This window comes from Myotis daubentonii, chromosome 15, assembly GCF_963259705.1.
Source record: "Myotis daubentonii chromosome 15, mMyoDau2.1, whole genome shotgun sequence".
NCBI classification, from domain to species: Eukaryota; Metazoa; Chordata; class Mammalia; order Chiroptera; family Vespertilionidae; genus Myotis; species Myotis daubentonii.
The window spans coordinates 12,260,192-12,282,065 of NC_081854.1; the positions used below are offsets into that span (position 1 = coordinate 12,260,192).

At 58.7% G+C, this 21,874-nt stretch overlaps 1 protein-coding gene and 1 non-coding gene across 3 annotated transcripts; one reads left to right on the plus strand and one right to left on the minus strand.

The window, feature by feature from the left end:
- Positions 1-267: 267 nt before the first annotated feature.
- Positions 268-9,457, minus strand: CEACAM16 (CEA cell adhesion molecule 16, tectorial membrane component). Of its 2 annotated transcripts, none has more exons than XM_059666208.1 (6): positions 9,290-9,457; positions 7,878-8,222; positions 7,271-7,546; positions 6,070-6,348; positions 3,428-3,754; positions 268-602 (listed from the first exon to the last, which is right to left on the minus strand). In XM_059666208.1, the coding sequence occupies exons 1-6, from the start codon at positions 9,324-9,326 to the stop codon at positions 592-594; spliced, it is 1,275 nt and encodes a 424-aa protein (XP_059522191.1). In that variant the 5' UTR covers positions 9,327-9,457; the 3' UTR covers positions 268-591. The 2 variants fall into 2 exon arrangements, with proteins under 2 accessions (XP_059522191.1, XP_059522192.1); XM_059666209.1 differs by lacking the exon at positions 268-602 and adding an exon at positions 721-800 and having other exon boundaries at positions 9,290-9,341.
- An 8,761-nt stretch (positions 9,458-18,218) lies between these two features.
- Positions 18,219-18,324, plus strand: LOC132217665 (U6 spliceosomal RNA). The gene has a single exon (XR_009448945.1). It is a non-coding gene; the product is annotated as a U6 spliceosomal RNA (small nuclear RNA).
- Positions 18,325-21,874: the final 3,550 nt, after the last annotated feature.

The following is a 21,874-nucleotide window of genomic DNA, read 5'->3' on the forward strand; positions in this document are numbered from 1 at the left end:
ACCCTGGACATACTGAGGGCCCAGTGAATCCACGGCAAATGTGAGATTAGGACCCCGATGTTGTAACTCGTAACTGTCCTGTGCACAAGCAGCTCGGCGTCAGGGCCTGGGTGGTGCAGCGAGCGCAGCATGGGGGAGGCCGTGTCCGCAGGGCCCAGCTCTGTGGGTGTCCACGGGAGGGGCAGTCTCCGGCCCCCTGGGAGGCAGGACCCTCAGCTGTCACCTGGGCGGACGCGGGAAGGGCGCGAGGCCTGCCAGTGAGCAGCAGGGCTCGCAGCCCCGTGACCCGGGCACCCCGTGCACGCACGCACACAGACCGAGAAGGATCTCGGTGGGAAAGGCAGCCTGCCGGCCACCAGGAAGCCGCAGGGTTGGCGATGGTGGAAGGAGAGGCGGACACACGGTGTTAACCATCAGGTTTATGGCCTCGGCGGCTCTCCGACATCTCAGTGGAGGAGTCGGGCCCTGTTGGCTCTAACTCTACAGTGGACGCAGGAGAACAGAGGCCCGAAACCCCGTGATCTTCCGCTCACGGGGGCGGTGGGGAGGGTGGCAGAGGTCTTCTCTCTGGAGGTCTCCAGGGCGGCGCTGCTACTCCAGGGCTGTGGGGGAGGATGGGGCAAAGGGGCAGAGGATGGGGCCATCAGGGAGGCAGGGGACCAGGTCCCCGGTGCCCCCACCCCTCCCGCTCCCCTGCCCACCCCCAGCCTCCCGGCGGCCCCGCCCGCCCCACGCTCAGCCTGTGCCAGGTTCAGGTTCAGGAAGGTAGCGCTGGTCTTCGTGCAAGGGAGGAAGGTTGACTGTGAGAAGAGAGACAGGTGAAAGGGCATCCCCGGGCCTCATTGGCGGGTGGCCTGCTGTCCCTGGACAACATTCTCCCCCCAACACAGGCCCAGAAAACCAGGGCTTGATGAGTGAGTGGACGAAAGAGGGGGTCCGGGGTGCCTGCCAGTGACTGGGTCCCTGATCCTAGAAGCTTCAAGTCCGAGGGAGGGCGACTCTGTCCCTGACTCAGGGACATGGCTTCTGAGAGTGTTTGGTCTGATGGGGGAGGCAAGACTCCAGCCTGGGGAATGACCTAGTCCCCAGTGTCTGCGAGCTCCTGGTCTAATGGGTAAAACACGGCCCTGTTTCTGGAACATGGCCTCTCAGGCCCCTGGAGATGCTCAGTCCGTGGGGGAGACACAGTCCCTGACTATGGGAGCTCCCAGTCTGATGGAGTAGGCATGGTCCCTGACTCTGGGAGCTCCCAGTCTGATGGAGGGGACACGGTTCCTGACTCTGGGAGCTCCCACTCTGATGGAGGAGACATGGTCCCTGACTCTGGGAGCCCCCAGTCTGATGGAGGAGACATGGTCCCTGACTCTGGGAGCTCCCAGTCTGATGGAGGAGACACGGCCCCTGACTCTGGGAGCCCCCAGTCTGATGGAGGAGACATGGTCCCTGACTCTGGGAGCTCCCAGTCTGATGGAGGAGACACGGCCCCTGACTCTGGGAGCCCCCAGTCTGATGGAGGAGACATGGTCCCTGACTCTGGGAGCTCCCAGTCTGATGGAGGAGACACGGCCCCTGACTCTGGGAGCTCCCAGTCTGATGGAGGAGACATGGTCCCTGATTCTGGGAGCTCCCAGTCTGATGGAGGAGACATGGTCCCTGATTCTGGGAGCTCCCAGTCTGATGGAGGAGACATGGTCCCTGACTCTGGGAGCCCCCAGTCTGATGGAGGAGACATGGTCCCTGATTCTGGGAGCTCCCAGTCTGATGGAGGAGACATGGTCCCTGACTCTGGGAGCTCCCAGTCTGATGGAGGAGACATGGTCCCTGATTCTGGGAGCTCCCAGTCTGATGGAGGGGACATGGCCCCTGACTCTGGGAGCTCCCAGTCTGATGGAGGAGACATGGTCCCTGACTCTGGGAGCCCCCAGTCTGATGGAGGAGACACGGTCCCTGACTCTGGGAGCCCCCAGTCTGATGGAGGAGACACGGTCCCTGACTCTGGGAGCCCCCAGTCTGATGGAGGAGACACGGCCCCTGACTCTGGGAGCCCCCAGTCTGATGGAGGAGACACGGCCCCTGACTCTGGGAGCTCCCAGTCTGATGGAGGAGACATGGTCCCTGACTCTGGGAGCTGCCAGTCTGATGGCGGGGACATGGTCCCTGATTCTGGGAGCTCCCAGTCTGATGGCGGGGACATGGTCCCTGATTCTGGTGAGAAAGACATGGTCCTCAACATTTGAGAATTCCCAGTCTGGCGAAGAAGACATTGTTCCTGATTTGTGGGAATTCCCAGTCTGATGGGGAGACACGGTCCCCAACACCTGGGAGCTCCCAGTCTGATGGAGGAGACATTGTTCCCAACTTCTGGGCACTCCCAGTCTGGGAGTCGTGGTCTCCAACATCTGGAAATTCCCAGTCTGACAGAGGAGACACAATGCCCACCACCCAGACACCTCCATCATAATGGAGTAGGTCATTCCTATTTCAGTTTGAGAGAGAAATCCCACCCTCCGCTGGGAGAAATTCTGTCCGCATTCCCACTGTAACGCAAAAGATGAGACGTGATCCCCATTGTCTAGGGCAGTGGTTGGCAAACTGCGGCTCGCGAGCCAGATGCGGCTCTTTGGCCCCTTGAGTGTGGCTCTTCCTAAGCCTTAGGAGTACCCTAATTAAGTTAATAACAATGTACCTACCTATATAGTTTAAGTTGAAAAAATTTGGCTCTCAAAAGAAATTTCAATCGTTGTACTGTTGATGTTTGGCTCTGTTGACTAATGAGTTTGCCAACCACTGGTCTAGGGTGACAGTCTGAAGAGGGAGGCAGGATCCACCCTGACTCTAGACCTCTAGTCTGACAGGGGAGGGAAACTCCCACCATTAGCCAACTTCCCCGATGCGATGGTAGAAGCATTGCCTTCTGTGTTTTAGGGTCCACTCATCTGTGGGGAAAAGGATGCCCTGTTCTTTCAGTCTGGGGTACCTCTTATCTGAGAGAGAAGGCATGAAAGCCCCCTCCAGTAGCCCCCAGTCTGACAGAGGAGGCCTGTGGACCCCTCCAGTAGCCCCCAGTCTGACAGAGGAGGCCTGTGGACCCCTCCAGTAACCCCCAGTCTGACAGAGGAGGCCTGTGGACCCCTCCAGTAGCCCCCAGTCTGACAGAGGAGGCCTATGGACCCCTCCAGTAGCCCCCAGTCTGTCAGAGGAGGCCTGTGGACCCCTGCTCTAGGCCATCAGTTTGACAGAAGTGGCAGAAGAGCTCATTTGGGGACCGCCCAGTCAGATGGAGGAGGCAAGGTTCCTTCTGGCAGTCTGGTGGGAAGGCATAGCCATGGAAGAGGTAGAGAAGTCCCCTTTTGGGAGCCCCTGTCTGCAGGCGGCGCGACCCCCTCTACCCCGCCCCCCCCCCCCCCCCGCCCTCCCACACACTCACGGGCCACCTGCAGCTCCAGCTCCAGCGTCTCCGTCTTGCCCTGCAGCGTGACGGTCTTGAGTGTGTAGCGCCCGGCGTCCGTGAGGTTCACCTTCTGCACCAGCAGCGAGCAGTTGGCGAAGCCCACCTCCCGGCCGGTGTGCGCGGGGCCTGCGATCCAGTTCCCGGACGGCAGCTGGCTGAGCAGCCGGTTGGGCTCGGAGGCAGGCCCGCGGTACCAGGCGTAGACCAGCAGGTCCTTGGGGTAGCCCTGGACGGTCAGCGTCACGTCCTGGCCCTCCGTCGGCTTGGTCGGCACGGGCACGATCGACATGGCCACGACAGCCGCTGGGGAGAGAGAGGGGACGCGGGCTCAGCTGGGCCGCTTCGGGCATCGTGTCCCCTGCTGCCCCCAGCGGGCCCAGCTGTGCCCGCCCCCAGCCGGCTGTGCTCCCCCGTGCAGGGCTCTGGGAAGGAGACAGAGGAAGTTGGTGACTGGTGTGGAGGGTCTCTCGCCCTGGTAAGCCTGCCAGGGATTCTGTCTTCCTCGGTCAGGCCGGGCGGCCCCAGCGGGAGGTGGCCACCTCTCCCCCATTAGACGAAAATTGTTCAGCGTCTGGGGGATCTTTCTCTCACCAAAGTGCAAGACCCTAGAGCAGTGGTTCTCAACCTTCTGGCCCTTTAAATACAGCTCCTCATGTTGTGACCCAACCATAAAATTATTTTCGTTGCTACTTCATCACTGTCATGTTGCTACTGTTATGAATCGTCATGTCAATATCTGATATGCAGGATGGTCTTAGGCGACCCCTGTGAAAGGGTCGTTCGACCGCCAAAGGGGTCGCGACCCACAGGCTGAGAACCGCTGCCCTAGAGGCTAGGGTCATGTCTCCTCCATCAGACTGCAGACTCCCAAAACATAGGGGACACGCCTCCCCTATCTGATCGGAAATTCTAGGAAATGGGGGGCCGTGTCTCCCCCATTAGATCGGAAATTCTAGAACGTGGGGACCACGTCTTCCCCATCAGATAGGTGGGAGCTGTGTGCCCCAGGGGGTCCTGCCTGCCAGGCGGAGAGGCCTGGACATGTGCGGGCTGTGCTTTCCCATCAGGCTGAGCGTTCCTGAGGGGCAGAGGCCGTGTCTCCTCCATCGGGGTGGGCGTGTGTGATCACTGGGTTTGGTCTTTCCAATCAGGCTGGGACCCCAGAGACTGGATGGGGGCATCAGACTAGAAATTCCTAGAAAGTGGGAGGCCTGTACTCCCCCATCAGATTGGGAGTAGCCCCAAGGTGGGAACTGTGTCTCCCCCATCAGACTAGGAATTCTAAATAAATAGATACATAAATAAATAAAAGGGCCGTGTCTCCTCAAGGCCATGTCTCCGCCATCAGAATAGAAACTCTCCCCAAGCGCGGACTGGGCCTCCTCCATCTGATTGGAAGCTCATTGAGGGTAGGTGTCAGGTCTCCACCATGGCCTCTCCTCTCTGACTAGCAGCCTCTTGAATACGGAGGCCATGCCGCCCTGTCCCAGGACCATCTCTTTCAGGGCAGAGACCATGCCTCCTCCATCAGATCAGCGGCTCCCCCGGGAGGGGAAGGGTGATGTCTCCTTTTCCTCTGTCTCTCTCCTGGCACCTGCCCGGGTTGCTGACAGTTCAGAAGGCCCACTCCCTGCACGTACCTGCACGCCTGGGACACCCCCCTCAGGCAGGGCCTGGGGCAGCACCTGAGGTCATCTGGCCCCCCCTCCCCCGCCCCCCTGGCTCCTGCCAGGACCAGCTGCCGGGCCAGTGGGGTGGGGCAGGAGGCACACTTACCTCCGGGGATGTCATTTCTGCTTTGGGTGAAAGAGGATCCACCCTTTGGATGAGACCCAGCCTGTTAGGAGGAGGGAGGGGAGGAGGAGGGGGGGGCGACTGCTCCCACTGTCCCCGGGGGATGGGGCCACTTGGGAAGGAACCAAGAGGGAATTAATCAGACCCTAATGTTCAAAGCCACCCCCCCCCTCCCAGGGGATGAGGAAGTGTCCCCAGAGGCTCCCGATGGCTCTGAAAACACCAGCTGTGCCTGCAGCCCCAGCCCCAGGTCATTTAAGGACAAGGACAAGACAGTGCCGTCCCAGCTGTGTTTTTCCATTTGCCAACAATTGGCTGTGATTTTCAGAGAGAGAGAGAGAGAGAGAGAGAGAGAGAGCCCCCAAGGGGGTGCCCACACGTCGTCTGGGCCAGATAACGGGGTAACCCACCAGGCCGCCCAGAAATTCAGCGGCCTCTCCCAGGGCGTGGGTGCAGCCCCTTGGCAGCTGCGACTGAGTTAAGAACGGGGCACCGGCATGCGGGGCCGCCTCTCCCCTCTGCGCTGTGCAGTGTGGGGCCTGCCGCCCGCTTCTCCCGGTGCCGCCCCTCGGGGGGGAGAGCCAGGTTTGTGTCTGTTTTCCAGGCGACATGACGCACTGTCTCCTTTTGCCTCCTGGACGAAGAGGGGTCCACCTGGCGGGTTGCTTGGCCGCCAGCTGGGTTGAGACTCTCTCCCTTTCCCATCCTTAGTTGGGTAGATGGTGGCCTAACTGCTGGTGGAGCAGCCAAACCTTTACGTCCACTGGGCCTCCCGGGGGGGAGGGGGCGGGGGAGAGGGGCCGGGGTCCGGCTGGGCGACTCACCAGTGAGCTTGACCACCACCGAGGCCGATCCGGAGAGCAGGGTCTTGGGGTTCTTAGCAATACACGTGTACGTGCCCTCCTGGGCCGCCGTCATGCTGCTGATGTTGAGGTGGTCTTGGCCGTTCTTGAGGGCCCGCCCGTTGAAGGCCCACACGTACTCGGGCTCCGGGCAGGACCGGGACACGCACCACAGGGTGAGGGACGCGTTGAAGTCAACTTTGATGGTGCAGCCCGTGAGGGTGGTGGAATCCTGGAGGATAGCCACGCGTTCCGGGCCAACTGTGGGGGCAGGAGCGAGAGACACGGGGCAGTAGAGGGGGGTGGGGAGGGGCGGGGAGGGGGGCACCCCTGGCTTTCTTTCCACCGGCCTGGTCCCCTGGGAATAGCTGGGCCTCGTGGAGGGAAAAAGAGCTTGGCCTTTCCGAATGCCACACGGGTCTCTAACTCGCTCTAGGAAGGATCTTGAGTCACTTTCCCTCTCAGGGGAGGGATCTCAGTGTCTCTTCTGGGAAAAGAGGGTGTTGAGCCAGACTGCATTTCAAGGTAGGCTTGAAATCGACGGCTCCATGAAAAAAAACACAAGTCTAAGGGGCTGGTTTCCGACAAGCCGTTCTAGAAGTCTAGCGCCAAGGCTCCGCGGGTGATGGCTCAGGTGCTAGGACGGTCAGAGTCTGGAAATCTAGGTTTTCTAAGATTCTAGGGTCGGGTGGCCCTAAGGTTGCAGAATTAGATGCTAAGAGTCTAAGAATCTCTGCTTCTAGAGTTACCAGCATCCTCAGAGTCTAGAATTCAGTGCTTCTCAAGGCCAGAGTCCTTGGTCGGAGCGTTCTGGGTTCTGCGATTTCCTACGTCCCCGGCCCTCGAGTGCCTCCGTGGTTCGTTTTCCTCGGGCTCCAACGACTCCCGGCCTTGCTAGTGTTTTTATTTCATCTCCCTTCCCAGTCAGCCACTTACTCCCCGCCTCCTTTTCAAAAACCAGTGCCGTCCCTTCCCTGAGGGAATTGCTTCAACCTGGAGGGTGATTCCATCCCAACAGTGTGCTTAGTCCTCAGGAGATGGGCCAGACACCTTTTCAGAGGGGTCCCTGGTTCCTAACCCCAGGACACCTACGGACACGCTGTCTGCCCTCGGGCGCCCTGCCTTGGCCTCAGTTTCCCCAGCTATGAGGTTGGGTGTCTCGGGCGGGGCCGGGAGGACTCACAGTACACGTTCAGGTTGATGGGCTCGCTGCGGCTCACACTGACCGGGTTCGAGACCTCACACTGGTAGGCCCCCGCCTCCTCCCGGCGGACGCCATGCCGGGTCAGCACCCGGCCGTCGGGGGACAGGGCTAGGCGGAGGGCAATGGGCAGAGCCTCGCCGTTGAAGAACCACCGGACCTCGGCGGGGCTGGGGCTGCTGCACAGCAGGCGCAGGGTGTCTCGGCGCTCCACCAGCTCCGTGCTGTTGGCGATGACCTCAGGCTGGGCCAGGATCTCTGTGGGGCAAGAGACAGAGGGGGAGGGCCCCGGGCACCGCCTGCTCCCGGGGCGTCCCCATTCCCAGGCAGGGGGCATGGCTGCATCCCGGTGGTGCCCCTGTAACCCCAGCCACAGTGGCAAAGAATGGGGTAAGAGGCAGGTGTAATCCTGGAGGCCATCCTGAAGGAGGCGGGCCTTTTCATGTGGTTTTAAGTCTTTTTATGGCTTTAACATTTTTTAGAGGTTTTTTATTCTTCTTCTTCTTCTTTTTTTTTTTTTTTAGAAGAGGGATTGGAAAGGAGGTGGCAAGGCCTGGCTGGGGAAGAGGAAGGCTGGGGGTTATCTCACCATAGACTCGCAAGTGTCCGTAGCCCACCTCCGTCTGAAGCTGCCTGTTGAGAGTCTGAAGGATGTAGGTGCCCGAGTGCCCAGGCAGGGCACCATGAATGTCCAGGCTGCCGTCGGGGCGCACAGCTTCCCGCCCCGTGTGGGCCGGGCCGGGGGTCTCGTCGCCTGTGCTTATGATGTAGCTGGACACCAGGTAAGCCAGGCTGAGCGTGGGCCCCGCATACCAGCTGTAGGCGAGCAGCTCCCCCGACAGCCCGCTGACAGCCAGCGTGACGTTGTCCCCTTCGGCCGGCTGGTCGGGCTCTGGGGTGATGGAGATCTCCGCCCCGGTGCTCAGGAACGCGGCTGGGGAAGGAGCCAGAGAAGCGGGATGAGGCCGGCGTGGCCGGTCCCCTCATCGGAGGGAGAAGGAGACCTGGGCTCCTGGCACCTGGGCTCCTGGGACGCCATAAGTGCTCAGTACATATTAGCCAGGCGCAGTCAGTCCCGGGGAGGGGGGTGCTCTGAGAACTGAATGTGATGGGCTGTGCCAAGCGCATAGCCCACCGGCAGCTCCGGGGACCTTGCATTTCATGGGACTGAGACAGAGTCACCAGACGGAGACTTCCAGGCCGGGGCTGGCTCCTCCGGCCCTCGGCCCTGACTCCCAGGCCAGTGCTCTTCCCTCGCCTCCCCACGACGAAGACACTCCACCCCTTTTCTTCTCAACCCAACAGCTAACCTCCCAACCCGACCAGCTGGTCAGGGCTGCTCGGCTTTGCAGTGTGTGTGTTTCCCGGGGATGGGTAGCCACGGACGGCGGTTCTCACGCAAGAGGCACGCACCCGCCTGGCCTGCTTTCCGGGACTTTCCAGGCGGGTAGAGCCTGGCTGCGAGGCAGGGTGCGGGTGTCCACCACTCTCTGGCTGTGGGGCCCGGGCAGCGACCTCCCTTCTTGCGCCCCAGGTTTCTGGTCTATGAAGTGGGGGTGAGGAGGAGGCCTCGGAGCAGCTCCAGGTGCGGAGCACGCCCTGTCACGCTGCTCAAGTGACCTGCAGGCCACGCTGTGCGTGAGGCCCATTTCATAGATGAGGAAACTGAGGCCGAGAAGGGGTAGGCACCTGCCCACAGCCAGGTCCTCGGGGAGGGGCCGGCTGATGGTGAGAACGCACCCTGCTCCAGCTTCCACGCCTCAGTCAAGGCTTGCCATGGGAGTCAAGGAGTAGCAGGGGCCGCCTCGCCCAGGCTCAGGCAGGGGCGGCCGTGGAAATCTCCGGGGCCCACCCCGTGCCTCTGGGAAGAGCCTGCGCCTGTGTGGAGCCCAGCTGCCTCCCTACCCAGCCTGCTGGGCTTCTGCGCACACCGTCCCTCTCCCTCCCCGAGGCCATCGGGGCTGAGGGTCCGGGGGTGCAGGGGGCACCGCTCTCGCTCACCGCTGAGGAGGAGCCAGCTGCACCCAGCTAGCGCCATCTTTCGCCCCCGATCTGGCTCCTGGAGGCAGCGGCGTTGGCGTCCGAGGCTCCCCGAGGCCCTTCCTGGTTGGGGCTTGGCTCCGTCTGGCGCCGGACCTGGGAGGGCTCGGCGATTTGGAGCCGGGGAGATCACCTGAATTTGGAGGGATCGAGTCACCAAGGATCGGAGGCCCTGTTTGGGTCCCGGAGCAGGCGTGGCGGGCACGGGCCAGGGGCCACGACCTGGCCAGGCCTCCTGGGGCACTGCCTAACCTTCTTTGTGCCGGGGGCCCGGGTTTGGTACCGGGAGAAGAACCAGGTCGCCGGGGAGGAGGCGGGTGGCGGGGGAAGGTTTCAGGCCAGTTCCTACCCACGGCCCAGGCCTGGCCTCTCTGTTGTGCTTTGGGGTCAAGTGAGGAGCGAAACCAAGCAACCGGGGCTGCGGCTTCCCGGCCTGGCTGCTGCGGGTGGGCCTCAGCTGTCGCCTCGGGGGTGTCCTGGGAGGCGGGCGCTGTCAGAGCCTCCGTTCCTTTGCAGCTGGGGAAACTGAGGCACCGGCAGGGGCTCCGACTGGCCCCCGTTCCGGCAGGAAAGGGATGTGAACCCTGCTCTGTTTCAAAGCCGCACAGCAGGGCCCGAGGCCGGGTGGCTGCACACCGCCTTTGGGGCTGTGTGCCCCTTGGCCTCCCGCTCAGGACCGAGAAACGGGGGTGTAGCCCCCCGCCAGGGCTGTGGCGAGCCGTCAGCGAGAGGCCGCACGTTAGGAATTAAGCCGGGGCCTGGCAGAGGGGGCCCCACAGGTGAGGTCGGTTGGTGTGGCTGCTACTAAAAATGGGGGCCTGGACCTAAGGCTGCTGTCCTCTACCTCCAGGACTCTGGGCACGTTACGGAGCCCACGGGGCCTCAGTTGCCTCATCTGTAAAATGGGGATGGTGACAGCACCCTCTCCTAGGGCTGCTGAGAGCATTAACTGAGTAAGCATGCGTGGAGGGCTTACAACAGTGCCCGGCACAGAGCAAATCAATGCTCCATAAGTCACTCTCTCACGTATTCAGCGAGTATGGAAGGAGCAGGCACTGTCCTAGGTGCTGGGAGGTATAGTCCCTGCCCTCGTGGAGTAAACAAATCAAATGTAAAATCTGTTCCATGTGGAATGGAGATAAGTGACGTCTAGGAAAATAAAACCAGGAAGGGGGGGTGCAGGTTTAAATTGGGGGCGAGGGAGGGTGTCCCTGAGAAGGTGATGTTGGGCCGAGGTCACGTGGGAGGGCAGGGACGCGGGGGGCGGGGGGGTCCTGGGGGAAGAGCATGCCTGACAGACGTGCGATTATCCTGTCATGGTGGCCGCTGGGTCCTGGTCCCCCGGGGCCCCAGGGGCTGGCTCCGGGGCAGGGCCCACCGTGGCTCCCCTGTCCCGGTTTGTTCCTCCAGAGCCCTGTCCCGAGCTGCCCTTGCCGGGCGGGGCTCTGAAGGGGGAGTGAGAGGTGTGGGTGACCTGGCGCCGCCTGCTCTCCCCATCCCGCTGTGACCTCACCTCACCCTTCTCTGTCCTGGCCCAGCCCCTCCCCTGAGCCCCGGGACCGCATCCCAGTGTCATTCAGGATGCCTCCCCGTGTCCCTGGGCACCTCTCGCTCACCTCGTCCCAAACTGACCTTGGCATCTGCCCCAGATCTGCTGCCCCTCCCCGTCCTCTTGTCAGGGACGGCGCCACCGTCCACTGTCATTGGGGCAGAGAGACAGGCCGAGCCCCTGACGCCCCCCTCCTCCTCTCCACCCCCCAACACACCATGCCTTATGGCGCCCGCCTCCTAAATGTTTCTTCCATGAGCTCCTTTCTCTCCTGCCCTGTGGCCCGGGGCCTGGTCCAGGTACCTCCTATCTCTTGTCTGGCTGCCCCTCCCAACTCTTCAGTGGTCTTTGCCCCCCACCCACCGTAGTGGGTAGAACCTGCCATGGCTCCCCAGCCTCCTGGGACACCCCTTTCTTGTGGAACTGCCTGCCCCAGTTCTTCTGTCTCATGTGCACTCCCTCCACCCAGCATGTCCCCTGCTTCCCTCTACTGTTTCCTCACCTGCCTAACAACTCCTCCTCCTCCAGGCAGCCCTCCTGGGTTCTCAGCCTGGGCCAAATGTGCCCTGGGATCCCATCCCAACCCTGACCCCCTGGGTCGGTCTCCCCGACTGGACGGTGAGTCCTGGGAGGGCAGGACCAGGGGTGCTGTGGTCACCACTGTGTCCCCCGCACTGCCCAGCCCAGCCCAGGGTTGGGCACAGGGAGTGTTTGTGGAACCGGACACCAGGTGTGGATGACTCACAGAGACCGGAGTCTCCAGGGAGGCCCTGGTTTCTGGTGAATTGGCTGAGGAGCATGACAAGGACTTGGCTCCAAGAGGCTTAGGGCGGAACCCGGCTCCTGTCCAGACTCCGCCATGCTCCCTGCCACTCACAGCATCACCCGGACCCTTCTCTGCTGTCTGCTCCTGCCCTCCTCCCTGGCCCTCCGCTGCTGCTCCTGGGCACGACAGGAGCCCAAATGCTCGGTCCAGTAGCTGAAGTTTGTTGAGCACGGGTGCCAGGCCTGACAGTAGAGCAGGCAGCGCTGTGCAGGGCCCGTTGTCTCTCTGTAGAGTGGGTGGTGGGTGACCATGGCATTGGCTTCCCTGGGTGTCCTCTGAGGGTGGAGGAGAGCGGCGCATGGAGGGCCCACGTGTGTGGACACTTGATTCACCACGCAGCTCACATGTGCTGAGAACTGCACTGTGCCGGGCTCCCTGCTGGGCGCTGGGTCGCAGCCATGAATCAGGCAGACCTCAATCCCTGCGCCGTGGAGCTGGGGAAGCCGGAGTGGCCGCGGCGGGTTCAGGGAGGGCAGCGAGAAGGCGCCACAGGAGGTGACATTGGAGGAGAGACCCGTCGAGAAAACTCAAAAAGAGTCTAGAGCCCTGGCCAGTTTGGCTCAGTGGATAGAGCGTTGGCCTGCGGACTGAAGGGTCCCAGGTCGATTCTGGCCAAGGGCACATGCCCAGGTTGCGGGCTCCATCCCTAGTAGAGGGTGTGCAGGAGGCAGCCGATCAATGATTCTCTCTCATCATTGATATTTCTCTCTCTCCCTCTCCCTTCCTCTCTGAAATCAATAAAAATATATTTTTTTAAAAAGAAGAAGAGTGAGGCTTTACTAGAAATAAATGATAGAGATTTATTCTAAGGTCTTGGAGTCTGCAAACTGGAAACACAGCCAGGCAAAAACCCAGACGTGTCCCGAAGAAGCAAACACAAGTACTTTTTTTTTAAAAAAAATAATTGATTTCAGAGAGGAAGGGAGAGGGAGAGAAACATCAATGATGAGAGAGAATCATTGATAGGCTGCCTCCTGCACGCCCTACACTGAGGATCAAGCTGAAACCTGGGCGTGTGCCCTGACTGGGAATCGAACTGTGACCTCCTGGTTCATAGCTCCATGCTCAACCACTGAGCCACAGTGGCTGGGCTAAAAGTACATTCTTAAAAATGATCAATCCTGCATTCTTAGCCCGGGGTTGGTCCAGGATGGTTATCAGTCAGATTCAGGGAGACGGGGAGCTGGGTGCCAGGAGGTCTGGTCACGCTGTGCCAAGGCCTGGATAATGGGTGTCAGGTGGCCTGGATATGTGAGTCCTTCAGGGCACAATTAGAGGGCTACCTGGAGGGCCAGGCACTCAGGCAGGACTGGAACGTTCCAGAAAGTTTAAGTTCCCGGGCTAGTGAGAACAGGAATGGAGTCTTTCCTCATGCCCGGACCCTCATCACGTTAATACTTGTAGCAGCTTGGTGAAAACAACTCCATTTTATGTGTTCCTTAGACTCAGGAAGGGACCCACGTGATTCTGGGGGAAGAGCCTTCCTGGCAGAGGGAACAGCCAGTGCAAAGGCCCTGGGGCAGGAGTGCTTTGGTAAGTGTGAGGCCCTGAGGCTGGAGCCTGTTTTGCAGACAAGGAAACTGGAGGGTCAGGGTCATTGCCTCGAGAAGCTGGAGTGGATATGTTTCCTCTTCCACATGACCAGCTGGGGACAAGGTTCTCTGACCCTGTTTTGTCAGCTCCCTTCCCCCACTCCCAGCCCTCTCCTCTCACCAGCCACCTCATTCATTCCTTGGGGAGCCCAGGCAGACTGGGACCACCTCATTCAGCCCCCTGGCGGAGGCCCCACCTACCAGGCTTAGTCAGTGTTTGCTACGTAGATAAGGTGGGTGGCCTGTGTCCCCTGGCAGGACTCTTGGCCTGTCCTCCCCGGGCAGAGACCTTGGAGCTGAGGGGTTGGCTGGCAGGTTTCTGAGACCCCCCTCCCCCTCCCGGTATCTCACCAGCACCAGGGCGAGGCTGAGGCTGCTGCAATATTTACTCACGGATCTGACCTCAGGGTGTGGCTTCCTGTGCCACCTGGCCAGATCCCGGCTTGGCCATGTTCCTGGGGAGAAGGGACCCATGTCCCCTTAACTCCTCAACCTGGGAAAGAGCACGCAGACCCCCGTGCGAGAGGGGACAGTGGGCGGGGGAGCCCGCCTCAGGCCTTGGCACAGGCTGCCCCCTTTGCTCGGATATCCACCTTGCCCCCCTCCTCCTTCCCCTCTCACCTCATTTACCTGGGGTTTTCCAGGCTATTCAATCATTTAACAAATATTTATTGAGCGTTGACTATCTGCCAGGTTGCGTCAAGGATACAGGCCACATCGCTTCCCTGTGAGGCTAAGTCCTATTGGAGGGAGATGGGCAATAATCAAACAACTGATACCGCGGATCACGTCAGGGAGAGATAAGTGCTGTAAAACATAACGCGGGGCGAGAGGATGGGGAATGGCGGGGGCAGGCCTTTCCGAGGAGGGAACGTCGCAGGGAAAGGGGTTGGCAGAAGGGACAGCAAAGGCCCTGAGGCAGGAAGGTGCCTGGTGAGTGAGGACAGCTGGGAGGCTGTGTGGCTGGAGCTGAGAGATGGGGGAGGGGGGCAGTGGGAGGTGGTTGGAGAGAGAGCATCTTGTCTCCCCTCCCCTCCCCGGCCCCTCCCATATCGTTTGAAAGCAAATTCCAGCCGTTATCTGACTTTATTCGTAGGTACTTCAGCCTGCACCCCTAAAACGTGAGGGACTCATTAGAAAACCACATCCACAGTGTCACTATTTCACCCCAAAAGTGAAAAGAAAGTGAAAACAAGCATTGCCCTAGTCTCTTCAAATGCCCAGCCAGTGTTCAAAGTCACTTTTGTCTCCGGAACAATATAATCTCTTTATCAGCTTCACGGGGGCATAAGTCCCTTCCCAGAAAACTCATCTCGGGCAGCCATCGCCCACATCTAGCTCCAGGGCCCTTTTATCACCCTGAACGCTTCCTCGGGGCCGGATTTATTATTATTATTATTATTTTAATGTGTTATGATTGTTTTTTCATTCATTGATTTATCTTGTTTTTAATCATTCTTTATTGTTGAAAATATTACATATGTCCCCCTCTCTCCCCCATTGACCCCTGAAGACCTTGTATGCATATATGCATAACCCATGACACAGACAGTAGGGTGCTGAAGGTCTGAGGCAAGATGGGTGCTGGCGGGGTGGGGGAGGGGGGTGGGCAGGCAGTGCAGGTTGGAGGGGGTCAAAATGGCTAGCTATTCCGACATCTTTGCTTCAGCAGTGGCCTCCTGGCCTCCAAGTCCCCTGTGGAACCCCTCCTTCCAGGCTCACCCCCGCCCGGGCACAGGAGAGAGCCTGCACCCTCCTCGACGGCCGCTCCCCCTGCGCCAGCTGCCGAGCCACTGTTTCAGAGGGCAATGCCCTTTGCTCACAAAGGGGTTGGATTCCGAGGAAGGGTTTTCCCCATGAATCATAATCACTCTTGGTCACGGCCCAGCCCGCTTCCTTCCCCATACAGCCACTTCCTCATTTGCGAAATAAGCAGCCACAGCCCTGAGAATCTAGGGGCGCCCTGGACTCAGAGGAAGGGGTGGGGGTGGCAGGCGGTGACCTCTGGTGGGCAGAGCGTGAGTGGGCAGAGCGAGGGCTCCCAGCTCCTAGGTCCAGCCTAGCACCCTGGTCTCTCCCTCATTGGGCTGAGCACTTCGCCCCAGGCCTGAAATTCCGCCCTCGGGTTAGGTTAGCGCCCTTGCGCGCTCCTCCGCCCCTCTTGTGGAAGGCAGGGCCCCTGCAGGACGCACAGACCCCAGGTGGGCTGTGGGCGTGGGCTACATCTTCTCCCTTCCGGCTGGAAAAAGAGGAGGGCAAAGCTTGGGTGTTAGAAAGACGGTTCCATTCCCAGTTTGTCCACTTACACCCTGACTCAGTTTCCTCATCAGTAAAATAGGGAAAATGTAGTTCTTCCCCCACAAAACTGTCACAAGGATCTAAATATATAAAAGCCTAATATGGCCCTGACCGGTTTGGCTCAGTGGATAGAGCGCCGGCCTGCGGACTGAAGGGTCCCGGGTTCGATTCTGGTCGGGGGCATGTACCTTGGTTGCGGGCGCATCCCCAGTGGGGGGTGTGCAGGAGGCAGCTGATCGATGTTTCTCTCTGATCAATGTTTCGAACTCTCTATCCCTCTCCCTTCCTCTCTGTAAAAAATCAATAAAATATATTTTTAAAAAAGCCTAATATGCTAAAGGTCAGACTGTTCCCTCAACCGGTCGCTATGACGTGCACTGACCACCAGGGGGCAGATGCTCTGAGTGGTAGGTTAGCTTGCTGCTGGGGTCCAGCCGATCGGGACAGGGCAAGATGAGCCAGACACACCCTGGAGCCTTCCCACGGTCCCTCCCCGGCTGGCCCTGATGGGCCCTGATCAGGTCTGGGTGAGATGGGCTGGACATGCTCTGGAGCCCTCCCGTGGTCCCTCCCCTGCCTCTAAAATATTTCTTCTAATCAATTTTCTTTCAATGTGCACGAATTCGTGCACCGGGTCTCCAGTAAGTAAATAAATGTACAGCACTTAGCACAGTGCATGGTGTATACAGTACATGCTCAATAAATGTTTATTATTATTATTTGTTAATCCTCACCCAAGGATGTTTTTCCCACTGATTTTTAGGGAGAGTGGAAGAGAGAGAGAGAAAGACAGTGAGAAACTTCAATGTGAGAGAAACACATAGATTGATTGTCTCCTGCACAAGCCCTAACCAGGGCTGGGCCAGGGATTGTGCTGTAACCAAGGTGCATGCCCTTGACCAGAATGGAACCTGGGGCCCTTTGGTCTGCAGGCTGACCCTCTATCCCAGTGATGGCGAACCTTTTGAGCTCGGCGTGTCAGCATTTTGAAAAACCCTAACTTAACTCTGGTGCCGTGTCATATATAGAAATTTTTTGATATTTGCAACCATAGTAAAACAAAGACTTATATTTTTGATATTTATTTTATATATTTAAATGCCATTTTAACAAAGAAAAATCAACCAAAAAAATGAGTTTGCGTATCACCTCTGACACGCGTATCATAGGTTCGCCATCACTGCTCTATCCACTGAGCCAAACCGGCTAGAGCAATAAATGTTTATTATTTATTATTACATTGGTCCCAGATTGCCTTCCCCACTAGACTGCAAGTTTTCTGAGAGTAGGAGCCGGTCTGGTTTCTCTTCATGTTCCTGGTGCCCAGTTGAGCTCATTCAACAGAGCTTGGTGTACAGTAGTTGCTCAATAAACGTTTGTCAGTGAATGAATGGAGACTGCTAGGTACCGAAGAGAGGATCTAGATTTTGAGAATCTACCCACATTCACTTAGTCCACATACATTTCTTGAGCCCCTACCCTGGGCCTGCCCCATGCTGGGTGGTGCTGGGACCCATTGGTGACTGAGACAGGCCCTGCCCTCTCAGGTCTCACAGTCCAGCAGGGAGACAAACCTGTCTTCAGACAGTAACGACCCAGAGCGGGCAGGGCTGAGGTGGATGAACTCAGGGGAAACTGACCCAGCTCGGGGTTTAAGGAGGGCTTCCTGGAGGAAGAGGCGTCTAAGCTGAGACCTGGAGGATGAATGGGGGTAGGGCAGGTAGAGCCGAGTGGTGTGCCTGTGGACATGCTCCAGGCAGTGGGAACAGAATGTGCAAGGGCTTGGAGGAAGTTCAGTTCAGTGAACCTGCCTCCTGCACGCCCCCTACTGGGGATCAAGACCGCAGGGTGGGGGTGAAGGCCAGGGGGTGCTGAGAGATGAGACTGAGGGGCCCCTAGGAGCCAGACCTTGTGGGGAGTTGGAGGTTGTGGTGAAAAGTCTGGACTTTTTTAGGGCACTGGGGAGCCATGGATGGTTCTATTCTGAGCAGGAAAGGGCAGTGCTGAGCTTGGGCTTTAGAAAGATGCCTTGGCTTGTCTTGTGCTGGGAGGATGGCAGGGGGCAGGAGACCAGGTAGGAGGCTGGGGAGAGGCTGGGGAGGAACAGCCTGGCCCCAGGCTGGGCTGTAGAGACCACGGGACACTGAATTCGGGAGACCTGGGTGGCAGGTTCCAGTATCTGCCCCAGGGACACCGAGGGAGGGAGGTGCCTATGTCAGGTCTGTGCCGCTGGGCGAACTCTCTGCAGACCTAGAAAGGTAGAGAAAGGGGCAGATTCACGGGAGTGTGTGGCGGGGGCAGGTGATGGAGAGCCGGCCTCACGCAGCCACTCTTGTCTGCGGGTCTGCACGGTCCTCTGCTGCCCCCTCCTGGCTCCCATGCTGCCTGCAAGTCTGGCAGCAACAAACAAACAAACACAAAAAACCCCAAAAAACAACGGGCCCAATAAAGCCCCAACCCCAACCAGGGGTAAAAGATGGCCGCGTTCACTGTCCCGAATCCCGCCCGCAGCTCGGGCCTAGGTCTCCAGCTGCCTTCTCCCGCCAACGCCTCGAACTGAACTCCAACTGGCGTCCCAAACCCCGCCCTCTTCTTTCTTTTGCAAAAAACCCCCAGTTTTATTGGGTGCGCCAGGAGGCTGCACATATACTACAATCGGAACAGACCGAGAAGGCTAGCCTGGCCCCTGCGCAAGGATGACAGGCAAAGGCGTGAAGTGTTTCATATGTAAAAAACAAACACAGTTTCATCACAATGTAATTCACCTTCCGTATAATTCACTCACGCTAAGTACGCAGGTCAATGTTTTTGGCATATTCGTAGGGCTATGAAACTGTCACCACAATCAAGTTTATTTTTAGTATTATGTTTAAAAATGTGTTTTTATTGATTTTAGAGGGAGAGGAAGGGAGAGGGAGAGAGAAGCATCCACCAGCTGCCTCCTGCACGCCCCCTACTGGGGACAAGCCTGCAACTCCCTGTTGATGCAGAGGAGGCTGCCCAGCCGGCTGAGCCACACCGGCCAGGGCAGTGTAATAAGTTTTAGGACCTTCCCATCACCCCCACAAGAAACCTTGTAGCCATTAGCAGCCACTCCCCTCTCCTCGCTCACAGCCCCTGGGCACCTTCTGTCTGCTTTCTGTCTGCAGACACTGAATTCGGGAGACCTGGGTGGTCTCCCGAATTTGCCTGTTCTGGACATCTCATGTGAGTGCGATCCTACAACATGTGCCTTTTGTGTCTGCTCCTTTACCTGACGCAACGTTCTCAAGGTTCATCCCTGTTGTAGCATTTCATTCCTATATATATATACACACACACACATACTAGGGGCCCGGTGCACGAAATTCGTGCACTGGGTGTGTGTGTGGGGGAGTGTCCCTCAGTCCAGCCTGCCCCCTCTCACATACTGGGAGCCCTCAGGCGTTGACCCCCATCACCCTCCAATCGCAGGATCAGCCCCTTGCCCAGGCCTAACGCCTCTGACAGAGGTGTCAGGCCTGGGCAGGGGACCCTCATTTCCCCCCATCACTGGTTCTGCCCTAGCCCAGGCCTGATGCCTCAGCCAGAGGCATAGCCCCCCATCACCCTCCAATTGCCTGATCGGCCCCTTGCCCAGGCCTGACGCCTCCGCCAGAGGTGTCAGGCTTGGACAGGGGACCCCCATCTCCCCCTGATCATTGGCTCTGGCCCCCGCCCAGGCCTGAGGCCTCTGGCCCAGGCTTCAGGCCTGGGCAAGGTGACCATCATATCCCCCCAATCCCCGGCTCAGCCCCCCGCCCAGGCCTGATGCCTCGGCCAGAGGAGTTGACCCTCATCACCCTCCAATCACCAATCACCGGATCGGCCCCTTGACCAGGCCTGAGGCCTCCGGCAGACGTGTCAGGCCTGGGCAGGGGACCCCCAGCTCCCCGCGGTTTCAGGCTCCGCCCCTGCCCAGGCCTAACACCTCTGGCTGAGGCGTCCGGCTCGGGCAGCGGGGACCCGCAGCTGCAGCGGCCCCGTGATCATGGGCTCCGCTTTAGGCCCAGGCAAGGGACCCCTAGCTCCCGGGACTGCCAGCTTCGACCGTGCCCAGCTCCCATCGCTGGCTCCACCCCTACTTCCTGCTATCACTGGCCAGGGCGGCAAAGGCGCCTGATTCTCCGATCATGGCTGGGGGGCAGGGCAAAGGTGGCCCCAGGGCCGCCTTTGCCCTGCCCCCCAGCTCTTAGCTCCCCCCTGGGTTTCCGATCACTGTCAGTGGCAGGGGGCTTCTTCCTGCTTTCCCTTTCGCCTCCCTGCATTGTGCCTACATATGCAAATTAGCCGCCATCTTGTTGGCAGTTAACTGCCAATCATAGTTGGCAGTTAATTTGCATATAGCCCTGATTAGCCAATGAAAAGGGTATCGTCATACGCCAATTACCATTTTTCTCTTTTATTAGTGTAGATTGTATTGATTTCTTACAGAGAGGAAGGGAGAGAGATAGAGAGTTAGAAACATTGATGAGAGAGAAACATCGATCAGCTGCCTCCTGCACATCCCCCACTGGGGAAGTGCCCGCAACCCAGTGCCCTTGACCAGAATCGAACCTGCGACCTTTCAGTCCGCAGGCTGACGCTCTATCCACTGAACCAAACCGGTTTCGGCTTCATTCCTTTTTTATGACTAATATTTCATGGTCCAGATTTTATCCTTTCATCCCTGATGGAAATGTGGACTATCTCCACCTGTTGGCTATTGTGAGTAACTAGGGGCACAGTGCACAAATTCGTGCACCTTGAAAGGAACTGTGGGCCTCGAGGCTGCGGTAGGCACAGGGGCGGATCTTGGCTCCCATACGCTGATGGCGCTGGCCCTGTTCGCACCCGCTGATGGCACCGAGTGATCGGGACTGGCACCAGGCCCCAGCAGTGGGTGCGGGTGTGAGCAGGGCCGGTGCCAGCAGCAGGTGTGAGTGCCTGGCAGGAACACAGAGCATGGGAGCAAAGAATTTTCAATAACCACCAGAGCCTCGCCCCGATGACAGCAACCGGTGCCCTGCCTTGGTCTGGCGCCCCTGCTCACCTGCTCCACCATCCTGCTGCAGCCAACGCCCGTCATGTTCCACACATGCCCCCTAGTGGTCAGCACATGTCATAGCAATCGGTTGTTCCGATTGTTCCACCGTTTGGTCTATTTGCATATTAGCCTTTTATTATATAGGATGCTGCTGTGTACAAGCTTTTTTTGTGTGGATGTATGTCTTAATTTCTTGCAAACCCGGCCCTTTTGCAGTGTGAACCCCATCACTGTCCCCTGTCATCCTGTTGAACAAACCAGATATCTGGGGGTTCCCTGACTCTCGTACCTCAGCTTTCCCAGCACCTGCTTCATTTTCCCTCATAACACTGGCTCCCCGGGAACAGCACATGCGATGCTTTGTTGTCAGCTCCCCAAGGACAGGGATCTCTGGGTGTCGGCAGCTGTCTGCCCCGAGCCTAGAACAGCTGCACCAAGCAGGTGCTCAATAGATGCGGAATGGATGAACGGATGAATGGTTGATGAGTCCCCCCTCCCCCATCCCTCAAAGCTAACCCAGGACCAAATTCTACCAACGCTTCATTCTAAATATCTCTTGGCTTTCTGTACTTCTTCCCCCAACACCCGGGCCCAGCACCTGCCAGGTGAATGAATGAGCCATTGGCTGAATCCACGGAGGAGGGCAGGCCTGCCTGGACATTTCTCTCAGGAAAGCATAGTGGTTGAGTGTGTGGGCTCCGGTGTGAATCTCAGTGGTGTGTCGATTGAGCTGTTCATACCCGTGGGGACCCTGACTAGAGTACGCCGGATGTTCAAGGCCCGTGCGCCATATACACGTGCAAAGGCAATGACACGGCAGTTTGCACGCACTGCGCAGGCGCACCTTTATCGTGTGTGACACTGATGTCGCTCCTTGGCAAGAAGCCTCTTTTGTCTGAGTGAGTGTAAAACGCGCTGCTGACCAGCCTGCGTGTGGCTGCCGTGTTTGCAGCGGCTGCTGTGTGTGCAATAAAGCGTGCCCCATACACCTCGGCTACGCGAGTCTTCTTCCAGGTCCCGGTGCCCTCGGAGGTCCAGCCCCTAGCAGAGGAGCTCGCACCCAGCAATACGCATTTCGGTTCTCCTCATTCTGGGCACCTGGTAGGATTGCACCTGCCCAGCCCTCTTGACACGAGAGTGGACCCTGTGACCTGCTTTGGCCAATGAGATGCAAGTGGGAGTGTAACTTCCTGGTTGGAAGCCAGTGTGTGGTTTGCCATGGTCCCTCCCTTTCCCT